This window comes from Paroedura picta, chromosome 8 (assembly GCF_049243985.1).
Source record: "Paroedura picta isolate Pp20150507F chromosome 8, Ppicta_v3.0, whole genome shotgun sequence".
NCBI classification, from domain to species: domain Eukaryota; kingdom Metazoa; phylum Chordata; class Lepidosauria; order Squamata; family Gekkonidae; genus Paroedura; species Paroedura picta.
The window spans coordinates 86,310,939-86,338,550 of NC_135376.1; the positions used below are offsets into that span (position 1 = coordinate 86,310,939).

The following is a 27,612-nucleotide window of genomic DNA, read 5'->3' on the forward strand; positions in this document are numbered from 1 at the left end:
GAAACAAGAACAGTCATGAAATGGGCCAGTTATATATCTCTGTACAAAGCATGGCTGAATAATGGGAAATTGTTTCTACTGCTCTTGTTTAAGTTTTCGTCTTCCCAAGAGAAGGAACAATAGCAATAGTATAGTGTCAGTTTCCTTTCAGGTAGAGATCACTTCATACTTCAGTGGCTTTCAATAATGAGGATGCCAGGGTCATGACATTTGATGTTGAGTGTCCCTTTTCACTCTTTTAAATGAACAGTTCCACTTTTTCATTTCTTGTGGAAGCCATTTCAAACTTGCTGAAATAGCATGTGGCACGATCTTAATTGGAAGATGTGATTTCATGTTGTGTGTTTGAACGTTCAGTCAAACGGCAAGATAGCGTGTTGAGGATTAATTGGAATGATCTTAATTGGAAGATGTGATTTCATGTTGTGTGTTTGAACGTTCAGTCAAACGGCAAGATAGCGTGTTGCGGATCAAAGGTTTTGGCTTAGCCATCTTCCTGACACGCTGCTTTTCTATGGCAGAGAGGTTTGGAGATAGAGCTTTGCCAAGTCTAAGAGGAAGCGGTATATCAGTCATCAAACAATAAATAAAATAAATAAAACTATATCTGACAGGATAATTCAGGTGCTTTCTTTGGTTCTAGGAACCAGCCCCCAAATTTGGATGCCCGACTCAGTTATTTATTTATAGTCTGCCTATCTCAATGAGACTCAAGGCAGATTGATTGCCCAGTTAAAAACCATGCAATAAGAGCAGCACAATGCATGTGACCAACACAGCAATCAAACTATATGACAGAATTAGACCACTAGTGCAACAGGATTATTCATTGAGTGCACAAATAAATGAAAACAGCATAGTAGTGCAGACATTAAGGATGACCCTTTGTCCTTTATAAATGCTTCTACTGAACAATTCCTTTTTATACATTCTGTGAAATGATGAAAGTACTGGGAACATTCCTGACCTTATGTAGGACCCACATCAGCAGTTGCTGATCTGTACCCATTTTCAAGGCAACATGTTGAGAAGACTTTGCTCAAGATAATGAAGCTGCCACATCAGGTCCCATTGGGAGAACCTCTACTACAGATATCCAGGCCCTAAGCCATAAAACAGGTTGTAGATTATTATCGCTATTTTGAATTGCATCTGGAAACTAAGTGGTTACTAGTTGAGCAACTGCAGAAGAGAACAGCAGTGGAATAGCCTGCTATGGCCTACAGGCCACATTCCACTGTGCCCTCCAAGACATCTGGGGCTTAGTGGTTGCCCAGGGTCTCCACCTGGCACATACCAACCACTTGGTTCCCTCAACGCCTACAGAGGCTTTCTGCTCTCTGTTAAACTGCTGCCATCACCTGGCCTTTGTAGGAATTGCCAATGTAGAGAGCCATGTAGGATGTCCAGCTTCCTTCGTTTTGAAGCCTTGCCGCTGTATTTCAAAGAAAAATGCACTTCTTTGCAGGAGTAATATGCATGCTTCATCTAGTGATCAAGCTGTGGCATTCTGTACCAGCTGGAGTTTCCTAGATGTTTAAGGGGGAGATCCATTTTTATTGTTGAGAAATCCCTGAAATATTCTTCAGGCTTCTAGAAACCCAGAAGTGCTGCAATGGTGGAGGATATGGTTGGGAAGCATAGCTGTGAGCTGTGTACATGCCCACTCAAGATGCCTCCCGACCTCCTCCAGACCCATCATTGGCCAAACCAAAGGGTTTCTGGGGCAACTGAACCAAAGAAACACAATTTTTGTCACCTATGATGTCATTAATTGCTAGAAAGTTCAACCGTTGTGATGGGAAAGGATAGGAAATTGTATAATCCGTTCCTTTTTGTGTGCTTGAACTAATGTATTCGAGAAAAAAAAATGAAAAAAAGCAACACATGCTTTTCCTGGTCAATGTTTGAGAGATCTGTCTCATGCATATATAAGACAAGGCATGTTGAGTATAGTTAGTTCACCCTTTTTAGCCTGCCTCATTCCACAATCAGCCAACCTTCTCTAGGGGCCCTGGAACCTAAGAGCTACTAAAAAGGCCAAGCCCAAAAAATGGCTGTGATACAGTACTACAGAATTGAGTGCTGCTAGCCCTCTTGTGACTCTGTAAGAACTAGATGTTCAAAGAACACGCTTTTGTTTACTATGAAGAAGAGTTTGTTCTTATATGCTGCTTTTCTCTACCCAAAGGAGTCTCAAAGCGGCTTACAATAGTTTTCCCTTTCCTCTCCCCACAACAGACACCCTGTGAGGTGGGTGAGGCTGAGAGAGCCCTGATATTACTGCTCAGTCAGAACAGCTCTATCAGTGCTGTGGCGAGCCCAAGGTAACCCAGCTGGCTGCATGTGGGGAGTGAGCAGGGAATCAAACCCAGCTCGCCAGATTAGAAGACCACGCACTTGACCATTACACCAAGCTGAAGTATGAAATCATGCGGGATTTTGTTCATTTTACATCTCCAATTGGAAAAACTGGGATGTGTATGCTGAAATACTGTAGGGTGTAGCAGAAAAAGGTTGCAGGTAGCAAAATACAAAAGCCATGTGCTACTGTTGTTTAAGACCAACCAAAACTATGCAAAACAGTGTGCAAGCATTTTTTGAGTAATTAAGCTCTTCCCCAAGCTTGAATAGCTTAATAAAAAAGGAAGGAGTGGATTATGTCTCAGGCCATGCCCTTGAGGCCTTGATGCTGGGTGGAATTTTGAGTAAGTATGGTAGATTGAAAAGGCCTGGCATGAGCAGCACCATATAACTGGGCCCAGCTCAGCTAACACTGTGCGGCTGAATCTCACCCAGCAACTGGTGAAGCACAATAGTTTCCCCAGGGAAATGTTTCCAGGGAGAGGGAAGGGAAGGAAGCTGAAAACAGCTGGAGAGGGGAACATAAATCTAGGTTGGCTGTGACAAGGAGAAGGAAGCGGGAAGAAGTAAGAGGCAATAAGGGTTTTCAGGGAAGGGAAAGAGGAAATAGTGGGGAGATGAGATGCTTCCTGCAGGTCCCTAGCTTGTAGGTACTTATATGTCACAGACATTGTGTTCTACAAAAGAAGCCTTTCTTTCTACCATCAATGATTTGAAAATTTCCAGAAATTTTATATCCCTATCAGCAAAAAATTTAGCACCCTCACCAAAATAGTTACTGATAATGGGTGGGGGATGGCATGAAAGATGAGTTTAACAAGAATGGTTTTATCTGATAGACCTAGCTAGGGCTGCTGTAGACACTGTTGCTGCTGAAATGAAATGTGGGACACGTATAGCCAAGTTCTCAAACCACAAGCATGTTGTTAAGGGTCTCAAAATGATTTGTTTTCAGCTTTGACTGCATTAAAAATGGCAAGGTTAAGTGTGGACTGATGAAGGGTGTGTGCACTTGTAAAGGAAAGAAATGGAACAGGTAACGTTTTCGTTCATTGCAATAAACTGATGGTGGTTGTGAGAACAGTCACTTTCTGAATGTGTTGGAGGCTAACTTGACAACAGAAATTGGCCCGACTATCAGAGCTGCTTTGACGCAGGCTAGAACAAAAGAGCGATGTATCAGAAAGCCTTTAAATCGCTGCTTACAGTCCCAGTCCCAGAGCCAGTTTGGTGTAGTGGTTAAGAGTGCGGACTTCTAATCTGGCATGCCGGGTTCAATTCTGCACTCCCCCACATGCAGCCAGCTGGGTGACCTTGGGCTCCCCACGGCACTGATAAAGCTGTTCTGACCAAGCAGTGATATCAGGGCTCTCTCAGCCTCACCTCCCTCACAGGGGTGTCTTGTTGTGGAGAGAAGAAAGGGAAGGCGACTGTAAGCCACTTTGAGCCTCCTTTGGGTAGAGAAAAGCGGCATATAAGAACCAACTCTTCTTCTTCTAAAGAACATAATTACTAAAACCAAGAATACATATTTTTACTTCTGTTGAAATGTGAATACAGCCAATTATTTCTGTTTGCATGTCAGATGTATTTAAAACTGAAGCGATTGGCTTAATACTGTTTTGTTTATTCTTTCTCAGGTTCGGTGGATGATGTACTGGATTGTGTTTGCACTTTACACAGTTACTGAAACAATAGCAGACCTAATGATCTCTTGGTAAGAGCCTCTGGAGCACTATGTATAACACAGCTATAATGTAGTTCCTACATATGAAATATACACTTAATTATATGAAAGACCAGTTATCCTATGAAGAGTGGAATTATAATGTAACACCCTTGGGTTTGGGTTATTTACTACAGAACTAATGATGTCCCCCTCAACCTTGAATTTACTACCAAAAGTGCTTCAAATTTAACATTGGGTGCCATGAAAGGGTAACTGAAAGTATCTACTTGGTCTTTAAGAGCATGTAACCTGATTCTGGACTCTGATTTATATATTGCAGGTTTCCACTGTACTACGAATTGAAAATTGCTTTTGTTATTTGGTTGCTCTCTCCATATACTAGAGGGGCGAGTCTAATTTATAGAAAATTCCTTCATCCTCTACTTTCTTCAAAAGAGAAGGTGAGACTCTCCACATTAGTATTAAAAATTCTTAAATGCAAATACCACTGGAGCAGAAGGGTGTTTTTAAAGTGTAATTATGTGATAGGGAGAGAGACCTGCAGTAATACTTTGTGTTTAACACTGAAAAAAATTATACGTTGTGGACAGTAGATGTCAGATTAATACCTGTCCTGTGGTGTTTTTCCCTTTTTCCTCTTAGGAGATTGATGAATATATTGTGCAAGCCAAGGAACGTGGCTATGAAACAATGGTTAACTTTGGAAAACAAGGTTTAAATTTAGCAGCTACTGCTGCAGTCACTGCAGCAGTAAAGGTAAATATTTCATATTTGTTCAATCTAAAATAGTATGCATACACAAAGAAAAGCTGGGTAACTTATTCTAACAGCATGTTCTAAAAGTGTATGATCTTTTTAAACACTGGCTATATTATAATTTTCCAATGGTAAAGATGACCCTTTCTCTCTCTTGTTGCCTTTTCTTGCTGGTAATCACACTCCGTAGGATTTCTGGCTTCTTTCTGCTGTTTTCCTTCAATCAAGTTGAGGTAATTGCTTGTGGAAAATAAAGCATGGAATAGTGCTGTTCTCCATACAAGTGGGCAATGAACATGAATCCACATAGAGCTCTTGTTTGCTTTTAGAGTAAAACATTAATTCCGCTACATCAACTCTTGCTTCTGTGGCTTGAAGTTGCATAATACTAGGACATGTTAGTATGGCCTGGGCTGTCTGATGTGGATGTGGAACTTCTCCTGGCTTCATGTAACTTATTCAGAGTAATGACCAATTCGGTTTTCACGATAATGCAGGCATGTAGCTATGGTCACTAATGCTATTGTCTTTTTAAACTACAACAATTTAAAGAGTACCTGTGTATCACTGAGTACCTTTGGTTTGAATAGATGAGAAAAGATGAACTGAGCAAATTCCAGAGTTACCTTTTATAATTATTTCCCCTTTGGGGTTCCAATATAACTTTCTTGGCTGAACAGCCCCTTGTCTTTCTCAGTCTGCATCACACAGTTCTTTAAATGTGGATTGCTATATGCTGACCCATCCTAGGGAATTGCAAGATGGACTAAAATACTTCAATATAATCCTCGTCAGTTAATGGTGAACAAGAGGCTGATGGCAATTCAAAATTACCAAACAGCTTTATTTCTCTTTTGAGGGGAAATGGTCAGGTAGGTATCAGGTTTAGGACTTAGAACAGGCAGCAGGAATGAGGTAATTTTGTATAAATATAGATAATAGTTTGTCACACTAATTGTTTTGTTGTACTGACAGATCTTTAAAACTGAGGAGAGAGATTTCTTGGCAGTTTCTGCTTAAATTAACTTCTTCTAACGCATAAACTTCTTTGTCTCAGAGATGGTGAAGGCAGAAACATTCACACAAGTTCCAGTTTCTCTTCTTTAACTACTTGATACGATTATTTCTTTACTAGGAGCTATTTCTCTCAGGGAAGAGCCACTGCCCCACGTCCCTAACTTAGGATCCTTCTTGATGCTCTCACTTTAATAATTATAATTATTTTATTCTTATAACCTGCCCTTTCCTAGTTGGCCCAGGGCTGGTAACATTATATGCTAAAAAGAGTCAATATAGGATTACATATATAAAAGGGAAGGGCCACTGTCCCACATCCCTAACTCAGAATCTTCCTTGATCCCCTCACTATAATAATAATAATAATAATAATAATAATAATTTTATTTTTATGATTTGCCCTTCCCTAGGTGGCTCAGGATGGGTAACATCATGTGCTAAAAAGTGTCAGTATATAATTACATATATAAAAACATCAGTTTTAACTTTTGGATTTAAGTTTAAAACTGTCTTGAAAGGTGTTTCTTATTTAATTAAAACAGTTTATGAGGGTGTTACAGTGTTGGGTGGATTTTATTTGGTCGATAGGTGTCCAAGCAGTTCTTTTACTGCTCTAAAAGCTCCAAAGAGGGAAGTCCTATCTGTTTCAAACTGCACATGTGCCAGTTTTCCCATTGGCCACATCACTTGTTCCCAAGGTGGGGTGCCCCAGACCTCCCTCAGCTGCTGTTTAGCTATTGCCATTTCTACTGTATAATTAGGCTTTAATGGTCTTGGTTGAGTGTTGAAGGGTTTTTATCTCCTTCCTATTTGTATTTATTATTTATTTATTTATTTATAGTTTATTAAAACTATTCCCGCTGTTTTGCCCAAGATCCTACTATGGTATCCAGAGTCATCTTTTTAAAAAGTACACAGTATGGAGTCAGAATGCCACACTTTAATGTATATATCCTCTCTTGTGTTTGGCTGAATCTCATAACATGGGGTGACAGAATGACCAGGTGTTCCAATTTACAGTCCTACTGGTTGGTGTCTCCACAATCTTGAGGGATTTTGTGACATTTCTATACACACAACACTATATACACAACACTCTATTTCAGGCAAAGGTATAAATGGCTGGGACCTCTTCCTTTCCTACCCCCTCTAGGCCATTGTTGAACATATCCCTCCATGCTGCAGCACCAGTTGGGTATCCCTACCCTATTTGGATAACTGACTGAGTGGGCCCTACACCTGAATCATTAGGGTTCCATGTCCAGCTGATGCTTGTCCTGGATAGTTAGGTCTAGTAGTTACCTTAGCCACATATTGCTTGGTTCAGTCTCAACAGGTAGACATTATAGGTCAAATCTTAGACTCTATTCCAGCTCAAGTATTCCTACCATCTGTATTGCAATCAGTAGCCCACTCATTATCCGGGAACCATTGGCAATTGGTTCTGTCCATTCAGTGCCTACTCGGGTTCATGGCTTCATCTACTGCTGTCATTCTGTGCCAGATGGGAACTGCAATTGTGATTTTTCTTAATATATCCAATCTAGACTAGATATATAGCCCACATTTTCACTTTCCTGTCCCTAGAGTCATTTTTAAGTCCCTAAACTGGTTGTTACAAGTCTGTAATGTACTTCAAGGGTGTCTTTTGGCACCTGGGTCCTGAGGCTGCTGTGACCATGGATGATTGGGGAGGGGGAGACTCATTGCCAAGGAGTCCTCTACACAAGGTCTTTTTTCTCCCTCTGAACGTGGACTACACATTAATGTCTTAGAACTCTGGGCCATCAGATTTGCCTAACTTACTTTGTATTTAGTCCTGCGGACAAGTGAATTCTGGTATAAACAGATATATATGGCAGCCATGTACCATTTGAACAAATGGGGATACCATATCTCTGCAGCTTCACAGAGAAGCCTTGGAAATTTGGTAGGAGGCTTCCCATATTTGGTCCACATCACTGGAGTAATGAATGTGGAAGCAGACAAATTAAGCAGCAACTTTTGATCCAATCACAAATGGTCCATCATTAGGGTTTCCCAATGTGTGTATCTGCCATGTTCCTGCTGTTCTGTTCTCTGGCTGGGAAGGATCCAGGGTCCTTGGGCGATACTTTTCAGATCTGATGGAAGGGACCTCTGTTCTGTGCCTTCCACCGTGTTACCTGATGAGCCAGGGTCCTAGGGAAGTTGGAGGCTATCTTGGTCACTCTCTTTTGGCCCAGAGTGTTCTGATTCACAGAGCTCTTGAGCCTGTCAAGAGGAGACTGTTTCCCCCGGTCCCAGACTTTCTGGTCTTTAAATCCCTCAGACATCACGATATCCCCTTCTTTCATTTGGTGGCAGCTTGGAGGATTTGCCTATGAGCTCATCTCCCAAGAGGTGAGTGATGTATTTGTGCAGTCCAAATACGCAGATGCGCATAGTTTGAGTATTGGGCATACATCCTTTCACCTGCCCTTTTATCTATATCATTGATGAACTGAAAGATCTATGTTGGTTCAGTTTTGTTGCTATAACAGCTTTCCACTCCAAGGTCCAGTATGCCTCAGTGTTGTCTACAAGCTGTCACAGTGGCTCCATAAGAGGCTGGTCAATATGTTTCCTCCTAGTCCTCAAATCATCCCTCAGTGGTGTCTCTCAGTAGGGTTAGCGACTCTGCTGAAGCCTCTATTTGAACCCTATTTGAACTTTATGCTGTTCCTTACTATGTGTTCCTTACTGTTCCTTACTATGAAGGTGGCCTTCATAGTGGCAATTTCTTTAGCTCGACAAATGGGGGAACTAGCTGCATTATAGTTGACTTCTCATTCCTTAATTAAGTTTAGAGTTTCTCCCCAAAGTGATTCATTTTTTCAAAACAGTTCAGACAGTCTGTGTTACTGGGGTCTGAGGAAGGGTAAGGCAGCTTCCTCCCAATCCATTTCTCATTGGATAGTTTCAGCCATCCATGCATCTTACAGGCCTGCACAGTTGTCTTATTCTTTAGATTTCAGAGCATATTCCACCTGAGCTCAAGTTGCTTCTACTGCATTCCAGAGGAGGATCCTGCTGTCAGAGATCTGCAGAACAGCTACCTTAGGCAACAGTATGCCGTTAATCTTTGCTCCAGAAAGTAGGCTCAGTTTGGGGAGGTGGTGCTGTGGTGCTTGTTTCAGTGGGAAGGTCTACCATTCTTCTAGCTCGCTAATATCTCAATTTGGAACTGCATCAGAAGATCTGTATTTGTTGTTCATTGACTTCAGTTCCCTCCTTCTGACCCAGCTATGAACTCTCCTGGATTCAAAACTTTCACAGGATCGATCTGTTTTGGTTCCTTGGGAGTTTAGACTAGTAAAAAAAAATTCTCCACAGTCTGTGCAAGTGCAGTCCCATTATGTGTCTGCACAGAAGATGTCAGTGAACAACAGTTACAGGCAAGTACAACTCTGTTTACAGATTTTATACACGTATATCTAGGGAATTAGATGGTTACAACTGCTTACCGTATTCGGTACAATAAAGCTTTCTCTTTAATAAGCTAAACTGAAGATTTTAGTCTGTTAGCAGCTATTATAAAAGAGATCCCATTAGCAGCAGCTTTTTGTATATTTTGGGGAAATGGTGTGCAAAAATGGGTTTATAGCAATAGAACTGGATACTTGTTTATAGTTGTTTACAATGCTGAGCCCATTAGCTTTCAAGAGTTAAATTAGTATTTCAGCCCACCTCCAGATATGGGGATGTATGTCACATAGGATTATCTGCACTTAGTGTGAAAGCCAAAGACTACATGTACACAGCTGGCTCAAGGAGTACCCCTGCTCCCAGCACTACCAGAATAATTTTTATATATGACAACACTCATTTGTATAAATAAGTCTTAAATTCTCACCATTTGCGATATCCGTAGAGTAGTTCCATTAACCTTCATGAGAGCATGGTGCTTGTATTATGATGGTTATATGCCTTGGGGCAATTGCACACGGCTGTTTTAGAGGTTACTTTTTGTCATGGAGTACTGTTAAGGGGAAAGCTTTTCCAAAATTGATATAGGGATAACATTTGAACTGTGCCTCACGCTTAGCTGTTGGTGGAACATGGCAGCTACTCAAATTGCATACAACTGTTTTGTTCAGGAAGCAGCGATTACGTTAATTGAAACTGCAGGAGGTACTGTGAGGGGAAACAATTCCTTGTTGGCAAGGACTGAACACAGCCGTTAGATCCTTAATGGCTGTTGCTGCTCATGCCATGTCTGATTAGACATGCTTACCATTGGCCTATGTTCCTTAGCATCGGATGTGACTCTTTTTAACTTCGTATTCTCAAATGTAACCTTGGCATGACTTGTATGCAAGTCTCATCCAAATTAAGGTAAAGGTAAAGGTATCCCCTGTGCAAGCACCGAGTCATGTCTGACCCTTGGGGTGACGCCCTCCAGCGTTTTCATGGCAGACTCAATACGGGGTGGTTTGCCAGTGCCTTCCCCAGTCATTACCGCTTACCCCCCAGCAAGCTGGGTACTCATTTTACCGACCTCGGAAGGATGGAAGGCTGAGTCAACCTTGAGCCGGCTGCTGGGATCGAACTCCCAGCCTCATGGGCAAAGCTTTCAGACGGCTGCCTTACCACTCTGCGCCACAAGAGGCCACAAATTAGCAGAATGTAAATTTGCCTCTATGTTATTTTGTGAGACAGGAGCCAATAGATAGAGCCGTTAAAAAATAGGTTCTATATTAAAATCTTGGAAGAATTTTCTAGAGGATTGGTTTGGGGAGACAGAACTTTGCTTTAGCTGTTCAGCATCACTAACTCTTTGTGTTTCAAACCTCTATGCTGAGCTTTCCTTGCCACAACCTTTTGAGGAAGGCGATTGTCCACTGCCTCCAAATGGAGAACTGACGACTATTCTGCAGTGTTCTTGGAAATGTAGGTCAGCCTCAGGCATGGGCAAGGATTCTGTCCTGCTGTGTTCATTCATTATCGAGGCAGGCTTGTTCTCTATATCACACAGTTTGGTTTATTTATTTATTGGGGAGGGGGGCCACACAAGACCATACGATGCTCAGCTTCCATGCTGTGTGGCTTGTTTATGGATTCCACGATCGAGATGCCTGGTGTATCTTAAAGCATTTCACTTCTTCCAATTAAACAGTGCAAACGCCAGATGGTGCACAACCAAAACAGCTTCTCATTTTGCTTTCTAGTATAATATCAAATACTTGGCCAAGGCTTGTCTGTTTACCATATTCTTACCCTTGGATCTAGTTGTTAGCAACAGCCATTATATTTTTGAATACATAATCTATTGTTAGAGAAATTTCTTCTACTAGTTTATGTGCAAGGGGATCATCGTGGCCTTTGGCCAAGGCTGACTTTGTGCAGTTTATTGCTCATGTGGCGATGGTTTTGTGGGAGAGATTCAGTACTTATGCCATTCTGCAGTTTTGTTTAGATAGCTTGCTGTACATCATGTGCCTCTAAGAAAAAGTTTGCTCTAAAATATTGACATTGAAAACCTCAGCTGTTTTTTTTGTTAGCTTTTCAGTCATAACATCTAACCTTTGCTAAACCACAGATCTCTTCAAATGTTAATAAGGCAGCTAAGTACAATTATGGAATTTATGACAGCTGAGTTTGATTGTCAAATTGTACATGAAGGGAAATACAGCTATAAAGTTAAAATGAATTTGCAAATGTGCCTTGAAAACAGTAGTTGGCATTTTATTCTGAAGGCAGTATTTGAGTTTTTAATAACACGTGGAGCTCCTTGGCCAGGAACCAGGTGATACCAAATGGAATGGTTGTGGGCACAGCTAGTGTGTCAAAAGAATTGTAGGATAGGCATTCAAGGTTGGATAGGATTACTTTCATCCAGTGTGGTAAAGTGGTTAGAAGCGGTGAACTCTAATCTGAAGACCTGGATTTGATCCCCACTTTTCCACATGAAACTTGCTAGGTGGTTTGGCCAGTCATAGTACTCTCAGGCTGAGAGCCCCATCTACTTCACAGGGTGATTTGTGGGGAGAGGTAGGGAAGGCCATTGTAAGCTGCTTTGAGACTCCATAGGGTAGAGAAAAATGGGTATAAAAATCAATTCTTCTGCTTCTTCCTGAAAATTAGAAACATCTAAAAGCACACACAAAGTTTCAGATGGAACTGTAGAACTACAAGAGCACTAGAAATGCTTTCATTCTTAATGGATGCTGTTTGGGTTAGAAGATTAAAGATTTGAAAGCAAGCTGTTTTGCTTTCATAGCAATTTAAACCAAAATAGGAGACTTGCTGGATCTACCCTGAATATTCTGGTGTGTACAGTCCAGTGAGGTAGATATAATGCAAATATATTGTTCACTGGGCTAAAGCTTTGTGGATCTTGAGATGAAACTGGAGAGTTTGCTAAAGGAGAAAATATTATAAGAGAACTTCAGTTGTTAAAGTGGAAGAATAAACATGCATTCAGGTTGTTACAGATAAAAGTGATTTAGATACAAGTGATTTATTTTGTGAGGCTAATCATTTGACTTAGCAGTGATTGATGGCCACATTCTAGTCTGAGATAGACTTGTTGCGATCAGCTTTGGAATAATGGCTACACAAGGGGGGGTCACCAAATACAGCATCTATGTGAGTAGGAAAGTGGCCAGAAATTCCAAGTCTCTTTTAATTTTAGAAGATGACATTTTGAAAATTATTCAAAAAGCTGAAAGGCAAGCCCAGGTAGTCACAGTCCTCTGGGAAACTTGAAGGGTTATTGAAAACCACTCCAGTAGAAGTTCTGTTACAATGTATACCACAGATTTCATTAAGCCCAAGATAATTAAAAGTGATATCAATGATGACATCATGAGTAAAGCTTCTGTTTTTAAAAAGTAGAAGCTTTACCCAAGTAAAGTAAATAAAAAGGCCACAAACACAACTCATTAAAGCATGTGAAAAAGGAAATTGAAGAATGATTTTGTGCCTTTAGCAGTTCAGTCGTACTGTTGACAGTGGGTACGAAGAATTAGATTTAGAGATGGGCGCATACCAGCTGATGAACTCAGATTCATCATGAATTTTTGCTGGTTCACGAAGAAATGTTTGGTAACTGAAGGACCACCATGAACTTCCATGAATGGTGAGGTAGTTTGTGGGAGTTGTAAAGAGCAGAGACATTAAACTCCTTTTTTCTGCTCTCTGTGAAAAGCCATGGGGAACAGAGGTTTCCAGAGAGCTGAGTGGTTAGGACCTCTTAGCTCAGCTTTTTGGTTTAAATGGCTTGGAGCCATTTAAACCTCTGCTTTCTGCTCCTGGACACTTTTTGCAGGGAAAAGAAACCAGGGGCTTAAATGTCTTGGAGCCATGTAAACTAAACATGTGTAAGGACTGAATGGCATTAGCAACTGTAGTGAGATAAGAAACCAATATCCTTGCTAAGTGTGTGTGTGTGGGGGGGGTTGTTCTGAGTTGTATTAACTTGAAATTCAGCAATTTCCTTGCCTGGTCTGTTTCTGAAGTTCCTTTGAGGCCAACTACTTTAAGGTCAACCTCCCCCCCCCCCCCCCCGGATGTAGTAGGGATATTGGTTTCTTACCTCACTACATATGGGGAACATTTTGGCATTTAGAAAGATGATACCGAATGCTACTAAATAAGAATAATATATTTGTACAAGTAATCTCCCATTAATCTAGACGGAGTTCCCAAATTGGGCAGTATGCCCCCCAGGGAGCAGTGGAAGGATCCAGGAGCTAGCAGGGAGTAATTTGGGGGCAATAGTCTGACTCTTCCTGCTGTGGCTGCATTTTCCTAGTGAGAGATGTTCCAAAGTAACTTGCCATTGCCTCTGTGAATAGCAATTCTGGACTTCCTTGGTGGTCTTCCATCCCAGTGCTGACCAGGGCCTACCCTGTTTAACTTCCTAAAGAATATGACAGCATCATAAGGTGGGCTGGATGGGATCATATTCCTATGAGTCCTTTCCCCTCCTCAACGTGTCCTTTCCATGCTTCACCCCAGATCTCCAGGAATTTCATAACCCAGCACTGGCAACCCTGCCCCAAAAGTCTCCATCTTTGTGAGACTGGAAAAGTCTTCTACTGCTTGATTCTGGACATGGGGCTTCCCTTTGCTTGCTTTTATCTCTCTCTCTTTCTTTCGCCATCTGTCTCCCCAATGAGGACCCAAAGTGGCTTTTGCAAATGATTTTTACAAAGAACTCATATGGCCACTGCACAAAAACCAAAAAAGAAGTGTATGCAATATAGTGTGTTTTGAACTTACAGTAGACCTGACACCAAGAAAGTGGTGTGTGTTCATATGTGGGAGGGGGCACTAGGACCCAAGGTGGCAGCAGCCCAAAAAGGTTTGGGAACTTCTTACTACTTTCAAACTGCTGATTAGTTGTGATGGTCGGTAGGTACAACTAGTTGTGGCTGTCCGGATTTTAACTGTTCTTCCCTTATGTCTCAATATTTAAGGCTGTATGCTTTTTCACAGTTTGTGAGATTTTTAGGCTGCCCCTCTCTGACAATGTAATAATATAAAACCATTAGCAATTAAAACCAAGATCCTAATTAAAAGAGTGCTCTGCCGCTACCTCTGAGAAACCTGGAATCAGAGTAGCCCTTATTTAATTTTTTCCCCAGATTTAGATGGGGGGGCCCATTCCAGTGTCTTTACGTGCTGGCATCAGCCTCAGCTGTACACCTCGGGGAAGAGTTCTGTTTTGCAAGCTGTTGGAATATGCATGTGTTCTAGCCACTGAATGGAAACTGCAATGGTTCAGTTTTGCTAGTTTGTGTAAGTTAGCTGGGATGCGGTGGAGTGAGAGAGAGCCTGAGAAGAAAAAAGCCAGTAGGCAGAATTCTTTTCCCAGTGTGCACCTCTTCTGTAAGTCTGACAGTTGGTGAGAGAAGATGCCAGTTAGTCCAGCCAGGAAAAGGTATTTGTTAAATCTGTTCTAGCCATATGTAATTTACCTCATGTTTTGTTAGTAAGCTATTTACAAACTCACATAGAACTGAGAGTGTTTTTAGACAAAAAGCAGACCCCTTTATTCTGAATCCCAACACAGGCCCTTTGGAAGTTTGGCAGCTCCAGTAGGGCCCAGATCTCTGCTGGTGGCTCATTCCCCAGGCTGGAGCGAGCCAGGGCCAAAAAGACCCTGGCTCATTTTGAGGGCAAACCCACTTCTTTGGGGCCAGGGACCACCAACAGGTCGGCATTTGCTGAGTGAAGTGCTCTTCGAGGGGCTGTTTCCAAGTAAACAGTGAAATCTGCTGTATATAGTGTGAACTTGGTGCTGCAAAATGAGGACATTGCTCTTGGGCAGTAGATGGTTTGTGTTTGAACATAACTATAATGTCAGACTTGAACTAGATTGAAGCCTTTAAAGTGAGAAAGAATGGTTTTATAAAATGGTTGATTATGTTTTTTATAAAATGGTTTGCTAACTTAAAGAAAGAACATGAATGCTGTGTTGGAGTCAGACATAAACATAGCATGCAGCGTCTGTGTCATAGTACAACTATGTATGTTACCGCTACAATTAGTTTGGAGAAATGGATATCCACCGCCTCCTTGCAACACTTTTTCTTCCTCTTCTCCTGTTACAGAGCCAAGGAGCCATAACTGAGAGATTGCGAAGTTTCAGCATGCATGACTTAACAGCTATTCAAGGTGATGAACCAGTGGGACAAAGACATTACCAGACTTTGCCAGAGACCAGAAAGAGAAGCAAAAGCTCCACTAATGAATCCTTAGGTAGGTACCTTACTAGACCAACTTTGGTTCTCTGTTTTTGCTACTTGACATTCCTGTATATGTCAAGAAGTGCCTGACCTTGATATGCTTGAGGCCAGAGTGTTGGCATTATGCAAGTGACACATCTCCCTCATAGAACACATAAATACCGTGAGACAGCTGTTTGTGTCCAGGCCTTAGTGATTACAATCTTTCCTTCCTTGTTATGCTAGTTCTACTGACTTAATGTTTTCTTTGCCATTGACAGGATATAGTTTGGCCTCCGCAGTCTGCATGCCCTGCAGCATTCTTCAGCATAGACTGTTTGCAATTGTTTTGTGATTTCCTTGTTGTGTTGATAGACTTTGCTGTTCTGTTCCGAGTCAGCTCATGCAGCACTGGCAGAATTCATGTTAAATAACCTCAGGCACAGAGACTTCCTGCCTGTGATATGAGAGCATGTGCATGTATATTTCATTGCATTTGATGAAGTGAGTTCTGACTCACAAAAGCATATGCTGGAATAAATAAATTTAGCTGGATGCAGGCTTTGCTAGAATAAATAAATATTGTTAGTCTTCCAAGGTGCCACTGACTGCACATCTTATTTTGCTGCTGCAGACTTGTTAGAGGGGCAGTGTGCTGCTCCCTATTCTAAAAACTAGTTACTATATGGTGACATAAGCTTTTGTGAGCTCTTACTCAAGAAAGCTTACATCCACTGTGCCACAAGACTCTTGTTACTTATCACTCCAAAGTGCTTCTCCTTCCTTTTTTTCATTTACATATTTTGGGTTACATATTATCAAACCAGTAGGTGAAAAAGTAGTACACTGCAAGCAAGAAAAATCTTCCAGTGTCCAGAAAGATACTGATCCTGAGAAATTAAAAAGTAGCAATTCTGAACTACCCCTGTAAGATGCATGAAAGTAACGCAAAATGGTGTGCAGTCTTTTGATTCTGAGTTTTTTTGGCAGGTTGGATGATCGGGGGCGGGGGGGGAGTAATGAGATTTTTGTCCTTACCCTGCATAGAATACCCTGCAGCCCCTAGTTAGAACTGGTATCAGGTTGTAAAACACCTGTGAACCATTCACTAAGCCAAACAATGGCTTTTGACATCTTCCACTTCTTTGTACATGGCAGGATATTATCACTCAAATCTTAGCCACCTTTTAGATCAGCTAAAAGAAAAACGAGGTATGTTTTAAATGCTCTCCAGTGTTATAGTCATGATTCTAAGATCTACTTCAGGTATGCTCAAGGATTTCAATATCTCCAGTGGAAATGAAGTAGAAGAAGAGTTGGTTCTTATATTCCGCTTTTCTCTAGCCGAAGGAGGCTCAAAGGGGCTTACAGTCGCCTTCCCTTTCCTCTCCTCACAACAGACACCCTGTGGGGTGGGTGAGGCTGCGAGAGCCCTGTTATCACTGCTTCGTCAGTGCCGTGGCGAGCCCGAGGTCACTCAGCTGGTTACACATGGGGAGCACAAAATCGAAATTGTCATAATGTGTTGGATCCAAAAATTCTGTTACATGAGCAGTGAAGCCTTTCTTTATTGCAAGGAGAGTTGCTTCTGCAAGGGAAGCGCTAAAGGAAAACTCTTTGCACTATTGTAGAAGGCTCCTCTGTTAGCAGAAAGGAATCTTTTTACCCTGCCTATAGTTCCTTGGATCTATACAGTATGTATGTTGAAAAACCAATTTTGAACCTGGTCATTAATGTAATAACTTGGACATTATGCCTTTGTTAATACTGACAAATGGTATAGATTTCAATAGCAGTGTTTGGATATTGTTTTTGTTAGGTTTTGGTATTCCAGTAAAAAAGGATTCAGAAGATGATAAAACGGATGAGGAAAGAGAAGGGACATATTCAGAAGATGAGATGTTTGCTCAGAGAGGTCTTAAGCGAACACAAAGTATGAAATCAGTAAAATCTATCAAAGGTCGCAAAGAGGCAAGTATAATGTATTGGCATGTAAGGTAACTAGGAGGCTTCATTATGTACAAGCAGACAATTTTAATAATGCAATTACATTTTTAAAATTTAATTGGTCATTCCCAAATGTCATTTCAGTTTTAAGGGATTAATTTTTACTACGGCTCTTTGGTATCTGCAAATCAGGTGGCTTTGACAGAGCGGATTAAATTGGAAAGGATGTAAAGTAACTAGGAGGTTTCATTATGTACAGGCAGACTATTTTAATAATACAAATAAAGTTTTAAAATTTAATTGGTCACTCCCAAATGTCATTTGTTTTAAGGGATTAATTTTTACTACGGTTCTTTAGTATCTGCAAATCAGGTGGCTTTGATAAAGCAGATCAAATTGGAAGACCTTTTGGCAGTTAAAAAATTCTTGACTTTTTTTTTATATTGTGTATCTGTCTTACTATGGTATTGCCATGATGCAAAGGGGAATGAGCATACAACCTTGTTATCTCTGAAAAATAGTCAGATTTCCCCAGTTTCAGAAAGCCATTTGAAGACTTGACACAGGAAATGCTTAAAGAGAAGTTTGGCTGGAAGTAGCTGTATTCCCACACTGTACTTATTTTCCCTTTAAAAACTTCAGAATGCTTTAGAACACTTTATGAATGTACTGTGAGATGACATAACCTTTCTTTGTAAAAAGCTGCCCCAATCAGAACATCATCCTTCTCAATGCTAGAGCATCTCAAAGCTCTAGAATCTGAACTGTCTGCAATGTGATATATTAACTAAAGTAACCAAAATGTCAAAAATTGTGACTCCCATGACTTAAAAATAAGGAGACAAAATTTGGAGGCTTATACAATAACTTTTGCTTATTTTTTAAAAACTATCTAGCTATCTGTAATGGTAATCTAAGACAAAATTGAACTGTGGGATTCAATTGAACAGTAATTCTTAGATGATGTTCTGTTTCAGGTGCCCTCCTTTTGCTTGCTAGCATGTATATTCTCCAAACTGCCTTCAGTAAACTGAAGCACCAGCTACAAAATACAGTTAGAAGGTTAAGAAAGTTAATATAATTCAGTAGAAAACTCATTAATCAACAAAACCCAAATCTATCAACAAGTTTGTTCCACTGTAGTATTTTGATTTTCTCTTTTTTGTCCATACACTGTGTTACATCTAGTTATGTATGAGCTTGACATGAAATGCATAATTCTTCATGACTTTGGAATAGGGAATAGTTTTGATGCTCCCAAAATATTTAATGGTTCACTTTCTTTTCTCTCCCCCCCCCCTTTTCAGGTGCGGTATGGCTCATTAAAATATAAAGTGAAGAGAAGACCACAAGTGTACTTCTAAAATACCTTGACGATTCAGCTTCAATCCAACTGCTGTGTGTGTTGCTTCCACAATGGGTACCTGGTCCTATGTGCGGAGCTTTCCCATCCTCTAAAGGGGAAACATTTCACATACCTGTGGATTCCCCATTGCTAGTGCAAAGCTTTACCAAGCTCATTAAAGAGAACAGGGAAGATCCTGCACGAGTGAAAGCTCTCCGTGCCTACCTTAATAATTGGCCATTGTGTTCAGGAACCTCATGTACCAAACACAGTGGTAGGGATTCATTGCTGTAGAGAGATGAAAAAGATACTTTGGTTTCTAATTTTCTTAAAACTGACTGCTAAATATGAGTAGGTGGTATTTTAGAATTATGTATTGCGTAAGCAATGAAGTAATTGCATAACCGACTCAAAGAGGTTCTTAGATGTGGCTGTTGGGTGAGCATTTGTTTAAGTAGCTGATTAGTGTCCATTGCTTAATACAAATTGCACAGTTCCAGCATTTCCTTTAATGTATGCAGGACATTTATACTTGAATACATTTTAATTCTGGGTTCACGGAAAGTTCTTATCTAATGTTAGAGAAGGAAATAAGAGGAAGGAACTTTTTTGCAGCTGATATTTGTCTGCTTTTTAAATTCCACAGCTGCATCCCAACGTATGTTTATAAAACATTTCTACCAACCCAGTGGAATTTCTCCTTTTTAAACAGATGAGCCCCAGCACCTGTGTGAAATTTCCCTTATTGTTCTGTAATGTGGGAAGCAAGAGTTCCAGTTCAGGGGAGGGCTCACCCTAGAATTATGGCTGCTGATGTCATCCTATAGGAATAATGGTGCATGTGAAAGGATGCAATTAAGTAAACTGGGTCAGGTGCCTTTGTTTTGATACAAGTCTTATTTCTCTGTTCATCAAAAACTTTAAAACCTGTCTATCAGATACTTAAAGTCAGACGACACACTGCACTAGGTACATAAGTTCCAACAAAGAGAATATTTGCATCATAAAGTTGCTTATTTTTCCTGTGTTTTAAAGTCCCCGAGTTTTTATTGTTGGTTTTTAAAACTTTGTGTATTTTTGTTTGTGTATCTTTGCTGTAGGGGGCAGCTCTCCAAAGAGGAAGCTGTGTTCCAAGTACCGACTAGCTATATTAGTTGTACATATCCATGTTAATCCAGCGTACTAAAGTGTGTATGTTACATGATACATTTCTGTGATGTTCTTTTTGTGTGGTTTCAACGTGGCACTTGGTATATTTTTAAATCCTGATTAAATGTTAGCTTATAAGAATGCTACTGCTTAACATACTAGATTCCTTAATGGTGATCTATGTGTTTCTGGTCAGGTGAGTATCTCCCATCTTGCTGGTGTATAACCAGGAGCTTTAGTATTGCCAACTCTGGATCATGGGCATACGCTGAGTCCTTCAGATAGTATTTAAGAAATCATGTAATTAGACTTGCATTTTAAAACCCAATAGCTGCAGGTGTTGGAACATTTTAAAATTGAACACTTGAAAAACAAAATGCTGCTGCTGTTTATATCACTTGGTACTAGGCTTTAACACGAAGTGATTCCAAAGAAACATAACTTCTGCTGCAGATAAGTGTTTAGAGCGTTCATACAAAATGTATACAGGGCACATTATTCTTATTTACATACTATACAGGAGTCTCTTTCTAGAAAACATGTTGATCTCTTCTGCCAAGGAAGAATTTAACTATTCACATGCAGTGTGGATAACCTGTTGAATATGAGGACAGGCTACATTGGTGGGACTAGCAGTGTAGGAAAGGCAGTGCCTCCCTCTGCATTGTTGGATAATTTATATGGCATATACATATCAGACCTGTGTAGCCTTTGTGGAGAATGCCAAACACTTAACATTCAAGTCTTCCTATTTTGTAAATCTCAACTTAATATATTGGAATGGAAACATACTGTGTGTCCTGCATATTGGTAGGATGTTGCTGTAAAACCTCGGCTTTGCTTTCAGTCTGTCATACTACCATATGTGGTTTCAGGATCTCTGTCCCTTGACACATTGAAACTCCACCCTGGCCAGACAAATAACCTTTTTCTGACTTCCTACAATTTATTTGAACTGGATAACTTTAGAAGCATTGAATGAGGAACAGTCATGGAATGATGCATGCATTCTTCACTGCACTTCAGTAACATGGCAATTGCAGGCTGAGGACCTCTTAAATAATGTTGCTAGATTCCCTGGCCTAATGTCTGTCAGTGGACCCATTATTTCTGAATTTATCCAAGTCTTTTGGCTAACAAACTCCCACTTTAAAGTTGGCAAGTTTTAAAGTCCACATTACATTTTTACTGTTTCCCTCTGCGGTTAAAGAGTATGTTGGTTTACTGTGCTGATTAGCCAGAACTTTCTAGGGCAGGTACCTGCTTGGGAATATTGGGGGCTGCTTCTCATGAGATGCATGGAGACTGCAAGTAGCACTCTCAAAAATGCCCCACAGTGAATTAAGATGCAGCCCCATCCTTGAGTATCTTGGTTTTCAAGAATGACAAGGTGCAAATGCTAGAAGTTACGTATCATGACTCTCCCATAACAAAATACCTTACTTTAATACAAGGTACAAAGTATTGTGCATAAGATGCATGCCCTAAAGGAACTTAAAACTACGTTCAAGGATTGCTTTCATTCACCAGTTCTTAAAATTTTAATATCAACATTCAGACTGAAATGATAATTTTGAAACACTGTCTGCTTTTAACTTTTCCTATTTGTAATAACTGGCAACTTGTTTACATATTTGTAGTACTGAGGAGCCTTTCTTGCATTTTGTACTAATGCTTCTTTTCCTTTGTAAATGCTATTTTTGAAGGTGCAATGGCTCTTATGACATTTTTTTTAAAATGCACAATAAAATGAGTACACTCATGTCTTGTCTAATTCAATTTCAGTTTTAACATTTTGGGAGGAAAATTGGACACATTGAAGCCAGTGACCTTGATAGAATGGTCTCAAGTGGCAATTTAAAATTGCTGGTTTTGTTGTGTTGTGAGAAGGAAAACTACAAAAAACATTAAAATCTTGTAAACTGTGGTATACAAATACATTATTTTTTATCTATTGTGTGTTTTGCAGAACAGTTATAAGTGACGTGCTGTGTGCCTTCTTCAAAATGTACTGACTACATAAATAGCCAATGACATTTGTCCTAATTCTTTGCATAGCTTTATGGTTGGACAGTATACTTGCTGCATGGGACAGAAAAGACACAAGTCTCGCTGCATGTGCTTCCAGGCAGTAATACTGGGGTTCAGTGAGGTTTCTTCCCAATCATCTTGTGTACTATCACTTTCTCATGTGTTTTACTACATCAGATTTCTAGCCCATCTTTCTTCCAAAGACCCTAAAGGAGGTAAATAGCAATTATCCTCATATCACTTTTGCAAGATAGGCCAAAATTGGAGTTGATAACAGACCCAGTGAGCTTCATGAGCAAGGTTTGATTTAGATCTTCCTTCCATCTAGCACCCTGCCCATTCTCCCCCAGAGGCGGAAGACATCTTGGGTTGTTCCATTCTCCGGTTCAGGGAGGCAGGCTCACTTTTTCCCCCCTCCTTCCTGTATGCTGCCTTTCCAACCAATTTAAGATCCCCAAGGCCTTATCAAAATAGTTTTTTAAAGTGCAGTTATAAAACCAGTCAAAACACACCAAAAGGAGGGGTTGGTGAGGGAACACCAACAATAAAGAAGCCCTTACCTGCTGGTGGAACACAGTGATCAAGGGGAACAGATGAATCTCCTTGGGGAGGAAATTCCATAATGTTGGTGCCATGACTGAGAAGGCCGTTCTCAGATTCCCTTCTATTGAGCCTGAGATGGCCTGTGAAGATGACCACAGTGATCAGGTAGGATCATAACGGTAGTAGGTAGGCCTTAAAAAGGGTATATTGGTTCCAAGCAGAATTGGGTTTTAAATATTTGGATAGCTTGACTAAACCATCATTGGGGCTGATTTCCAATAGAAGGGGTGGAAAAATAGAGTTGGGTATTTAACATGAAAAACTTGGTGCGTGCGGGAAGAGCAGTGGATTCACCCCTTTGGATCCTGGAGAGAGCTGTTCAAGTGGTAGTCGCTGTGTTCACAATTCCCTGTTTATGGAGGTGCTCAGTATTCAAACACTCCTTGCTGACAGCTAGTTGTGCATCTTCTGATTTGGTCCCCAAAATTTATGAAAAGCCCCCAAACTGCTGAACAAATTTTATAATCTATAAATAACTTTATGAAATTATTGTGATTCCTACTTCTGTTTGTATTTTCTACTAATCCAAGTTGAAATGTCGCTGAGACCTTTGGGTAGAAGTTGTTCTAGAAATTAGAAACGTTTGTTTCTAATTATAACACATAAGCATAGCATTTTCCCCACTGAGATGCAAGATGTGCACTTTGGCTGAGGACAGTAAGTCTTAATCAGCAAAGGTGTTGGACGTTTTCACCACCCTTCTGAGTTCTTTATGTGCAACACTTCTAACTTTGTAGAACTATACACGTATCTTACTAAAAGTACATTTTTTAAAATTCTACTTATTTGTATCCCACCTAGGAAACTCTAAACAGCATGTGTTTGTGGGCAGGAGCGGAATTCTGTAAAGGACTAGCTAGTTTAACTATTTAAATGGTGTATTTTAGGGTTACAATATTAAAAATCTTGTTTACTGATGAAACAATGAATGAGGCCTGGATGGAGCAAACCATGCATTTCTTCACTTTTGTTGAAATCAAAATAGCATTAATCTCCCAGTGCAATCCTATACAATGTCTATGTGTTTTAGTGGATTTAAACTAGGGTAACTTTGAATAGGATTGTACTGTCAGTGCTAAATTAAAACACTGATGACACGTACAGGGAAGGTGATGGAGAAGAGGAGCTTGGAGAGACTCCTGGAGGAAGGCCATCCATGAAAGATGTACACACAGGCCCCCTCTTTCAGTGTTCCTGAATGACTTGGGAAATGTGCCTATACTTGTTCATTGTTCTGGGAAAGGCTACACAGAGAACCACCGCAGGAGTCTTAGGATCCTAGTAACCCCCAGGCTTGGAATCCAGCATTGTTGGACAGAACTAATGAGAAGGAAAAAAATTAATGGAGGTAGTCATACTTACTTATATTCCTCTTTCCTTGGGAAACAGGGAATTGCTCTGCTGGTTTTGGAGTTAGCGCTAGTCATGCCAGGAGCAATACGAGACCTAGCCCGTCATTTTTGTACACATGAACTGATGGTTCTGTTTTGTGCAAGAGAATGTAAACACCCCTCAGTTTACAATACTGATAGGCAGAGATATGAACTCTTCCATCTCCTATGACTAGCATCTTCAGTGCCCATCTGAATGGGAAATCCACACTGAGAACCCTGGATATTTTAGCCAGTAAAAAGTAATCTTGTCCTTTTAAAAGTTGAGTGTACAGTTGGATATGGAAATGGATTGGTGCACAGAGGAAATGGCCTGTGCCCCTGAATCATCATAATCAATGAGCTCTCTGTGTATGTGCCTATGCTCTAATCCAATGAGGAAACCTTAGGGCTGTAAACCTGGCTGTTTTTAATGCAACAAAATGATCCTGCTGCAATTACTAGAGGTTTGCAAACAACAGAAAAAGAAACCTGTTTTCCCCTTCTTGGCTCCACTGAACTTGGCTTTGCTTTGTTTGTTGTTTTTAATCTGTATTTCTCTGAGATTCAAGGTGAACTATACAATTCAAGGTGAACTATACAGTGTAAACCAATATAAAATAAAAGGATAAGTATTAAACATGGCATGTTGAACAGCAGAATATGGTATTACATCATTAGAAACAAGTGCATTTTTCTGGGCCAATCAATTACAATGCAGCTTTATTTATAAAAATGCTGTCTTGAATAATTCTGATTTACATTGTTTGCAGACAGGCCATTCCACAGGATGGAGGCCAATTCAAAAAAGATGTTATTGATCTTGCCCATCTATAGAAGGCCCTGTTCTGATGAGCAAAGTAGTTGTAGCAGGACATAGGTGGAGAGGTGATCATGGAGAGACATGAGTCCGAGGCCATGAACCCTGAACTGAGCTCAGTAACTGATGACCAGCCAATGCAGTGACAATGCCCCTCCTAGCTGTTGATAATAGTGTGCCTGCAGTTTGGTTCACGCTATGTATTGGTTCCCCCTATATATCTGCTGGGGGCAGTGTTTAAGTTCAGTGTATACCTGCAGAATGTACCTGAAGTGAGGATTTTCTCAGGTACACAATGTTTTAAGACTATACATGAAACATGGAATGGGTGCACCATAATTGTGTTTTTAATTGCATCTTGCACTCTCAACACATGTGACTTTCAATTACAAATATGTGCTAACGGAGAAAGGCTGAACTACCTCGGCTGAGCTTCTCTTCCTTCTGCAAGTATTTATTTATTTATATTTAAACGTATACTGCGCTCTCAGAGACTTGCGGCAGTTTCCAATAAAAAGTAAAAACCTGTCCCATAAAACCTCAGAACATTAAACGGTGGCTATACATAAATTCGTCAGAATTTAGCCTTGGTATGGACTGCAGGGCAAAAGTCAGGACTTTCAACCCTTTTAGCTCCTGGTTTCCAGCCTGCATCCCAGAATAAGCTAGTCCTGTATATCCAGGATCAGCTCAGGGTTTTTTTATTCTGTTATTTTCTGTATTTGGGGGGGGGGGGGGTTGTAAGCTGCTTTTAGTCCCTGCAGGAGACAAATGTGGGATAAAAACACCTAAATAAAAATAATACAGTGAAATGATTTTAAAAAGTTCTAAATCCATATAATTAACTGAAAATTTGAGCCTGTACCCATCCGACTGGAAAAAACTAGAGGAAACAGCAGCAACAGCCCAACAAAAACCCTAGGCCAAATCTTATGTTTTATGCTGTCTGCTCCTTAGAATTAAATCTCCACTGGGAGGGACATGACCACAGAAAATGTAATCTCAGTCCTTAGCAAGGCTGCAAGCATACAGAGAAGAACCTGTCTAGATCTTAACTGTTTGGCAACAACTGATCAGAAAACATGGTTCTTATGTATCTTGGTCTCATATGGTTTAGGTCTTTAAAGGATTAAATCTAACACTTTGCACTGGGCTTGGGTTAATGATGTAGCCATTCTGATGGCCCAGGCCTTGTCTGGGTCTTTTAGAGTTGCTTGCCTAGGGGCAATGCCCACATGGAGAAGAATAGAAATACAAATTGACACAGGTGGGATAGATTCCCCAAAAGTACCTGCACAAATATGAGATTAAATACCTTTCCATTGGAAGAGGTGATTCCCTTATAGCTCAAACCAATGACCTGAGGTCTTCATCCCCTTGGTTGTCCCTAGGGACCACTTTGCAGCTCTTGAGCCAGCCCCCCCAATTTTGCTGCCAGGGTCTGATAAGCTTTCCCAGTTATTGGCAGTATGCCCTTAATTGCATTTAAACCTTATAGCCCCAAGAGCCACCTTGTGGCCAAAATACACAGTTGCCCAAATGGTACCAATTCCATGCATGTTCACGCAAGAATTTCAGTCTATTTTTAGAAAACAGACACCCCCCCCCCCCCCCCGGGCTTTCTAGTTTTTCAAAACCCATTCCAAAGTGGTTCTCTTTGAAGTCATACTCTGTTATCCATTACTTTATTGTGGTATTGCTTTTGTCTACAAGGCGGGGTATGCAGGTAACTCACAAATACAACAAAAGACTCACATGCAGTCATTTTATTGTCAAGCAATCTAGACAGAAGGGGTTCTCTGCAGAGAAATACGTAACTCCTGCAATCCTTCCTGCTGTTCACTGGTTTTTACATCTAGCAGATGGACTACACATGGATAGGACCACAGGGAATGCACAGTCTTAGAGGCTGCAGCTCATGAATATGGTTCAAAGACAGGGAGGGCAGAATCACGCACATGCATTCACACCCTGAGCAACCACTCTGCCCATGACAGTGCTGTCTTTAGCAGTCCCTTGAACAGAGTAAGAACCTGCCAAATACTTTGAACCATTCTGAAAGTCCAACTATACAATGTTTTCCAGAACTCCCCCTTGGTTCTGCCTTTATGACCTGCAAAGATAAACCTCCCTCATGAATTCAAATGGACTCACCATTGGAAAAAATTGCTGCTTCTGGTCAGGCCTTGAAAGGTTTCCCACATGGGGCACTGGCAATGATGTTTGAGAGGAGAGCATCCCCCAAGTCCTGACTGGCCGTTGTAGACAAAAGTCTAGGCGCACCTTCAATGGGAAGGGGGCGTCAGGAAGCATCCTCCCCCTCCCAAACCAGGCACCGCCCCCCATTTGGCCCCAAATTCTGATGCCCCAGGACCTTGTCTGGGCCTTTTAGGATTGCCTGCCTAGTGTGCAATGCCCAAATGGAATGATCACTAGGCAGGAAAGCCTTTTATGCTTTTTATTCAATTGCAGAAGATTTGTAACTGCAAGTTACAAATTGACACATGTAGGATGGATCCTTAAAAAGTACCTGCACCAAGAGCAATACAATAACATGAGATTAAATACCTTCCCATTGGAGGCAGGGAGAGGTAATGCCCTTACAGGTCAAGCCAATGACCTGGGGTCTCCAACCCCCTTGGTCATCCCATGGGACCACCCTGCAGCCACCGAGCCAGCCCCCAAAAGATTGCTGCCAGGTTCTGAAAAGCTGCTTCCATTCCTCCTCCCACCCAGCCTCCAACTGTTTACATAAACAATCCCCTTCAGAAGAGTTGCCTCCGTATTCTTCTACTGGCTTTATGAACAATAAACATCTTAGTCTT

At 40.8% G+C, this 27,612-nt stretch overlaps 1 protein-coding gene across 10 annotated transcripts in view; it reads left to right on the forward strand.

Annotated features, from left to right (window-relative positions):
* Positions 1–21,725, forward strand: part of REEP3 (receptor accessory protein 3) — a 67,601-nt gene extending 45,876 nt beyond the window's left edge. For 9 of the 10 annotated variants that reach the window (XM_077350746.1, XM_077350743.1, XM_077350744.1 and 6 more), the window contains 6 exons: positions 4,005–4,081; positions 4,374–4,494; positions 4,697–4,810; positions 15,409–15,556; positions 17,342–17,493; positions 18,777–21,725. In XM_077350746.1, the coding sequence (XP_077206861.1) occupies positions 4,005–4,081; positions 4,374–4,494; positions 4,697–4,810; positions 15,409–15,556; positions 17,342–17,493; positions 18,777–18,833 (669 nt within the window). In that variant the 3' untranslated portion in view covers positions 18,834–21,725. Of the gene's footprint in view, positions 1–3,376; positions 3,401–4,004; positions 4,082–4,373; positions 4,495–4,696; positions 4,811–15,408; positions 15,557–17,341; positions 17,494–18,776 lie in introns of those variants that run through there. The other variant, XM_077350749.1, reaches the window with a different exon arrangement.
* Positions 21,726–27,612: the final 5,887 nt, after the last annotated feature.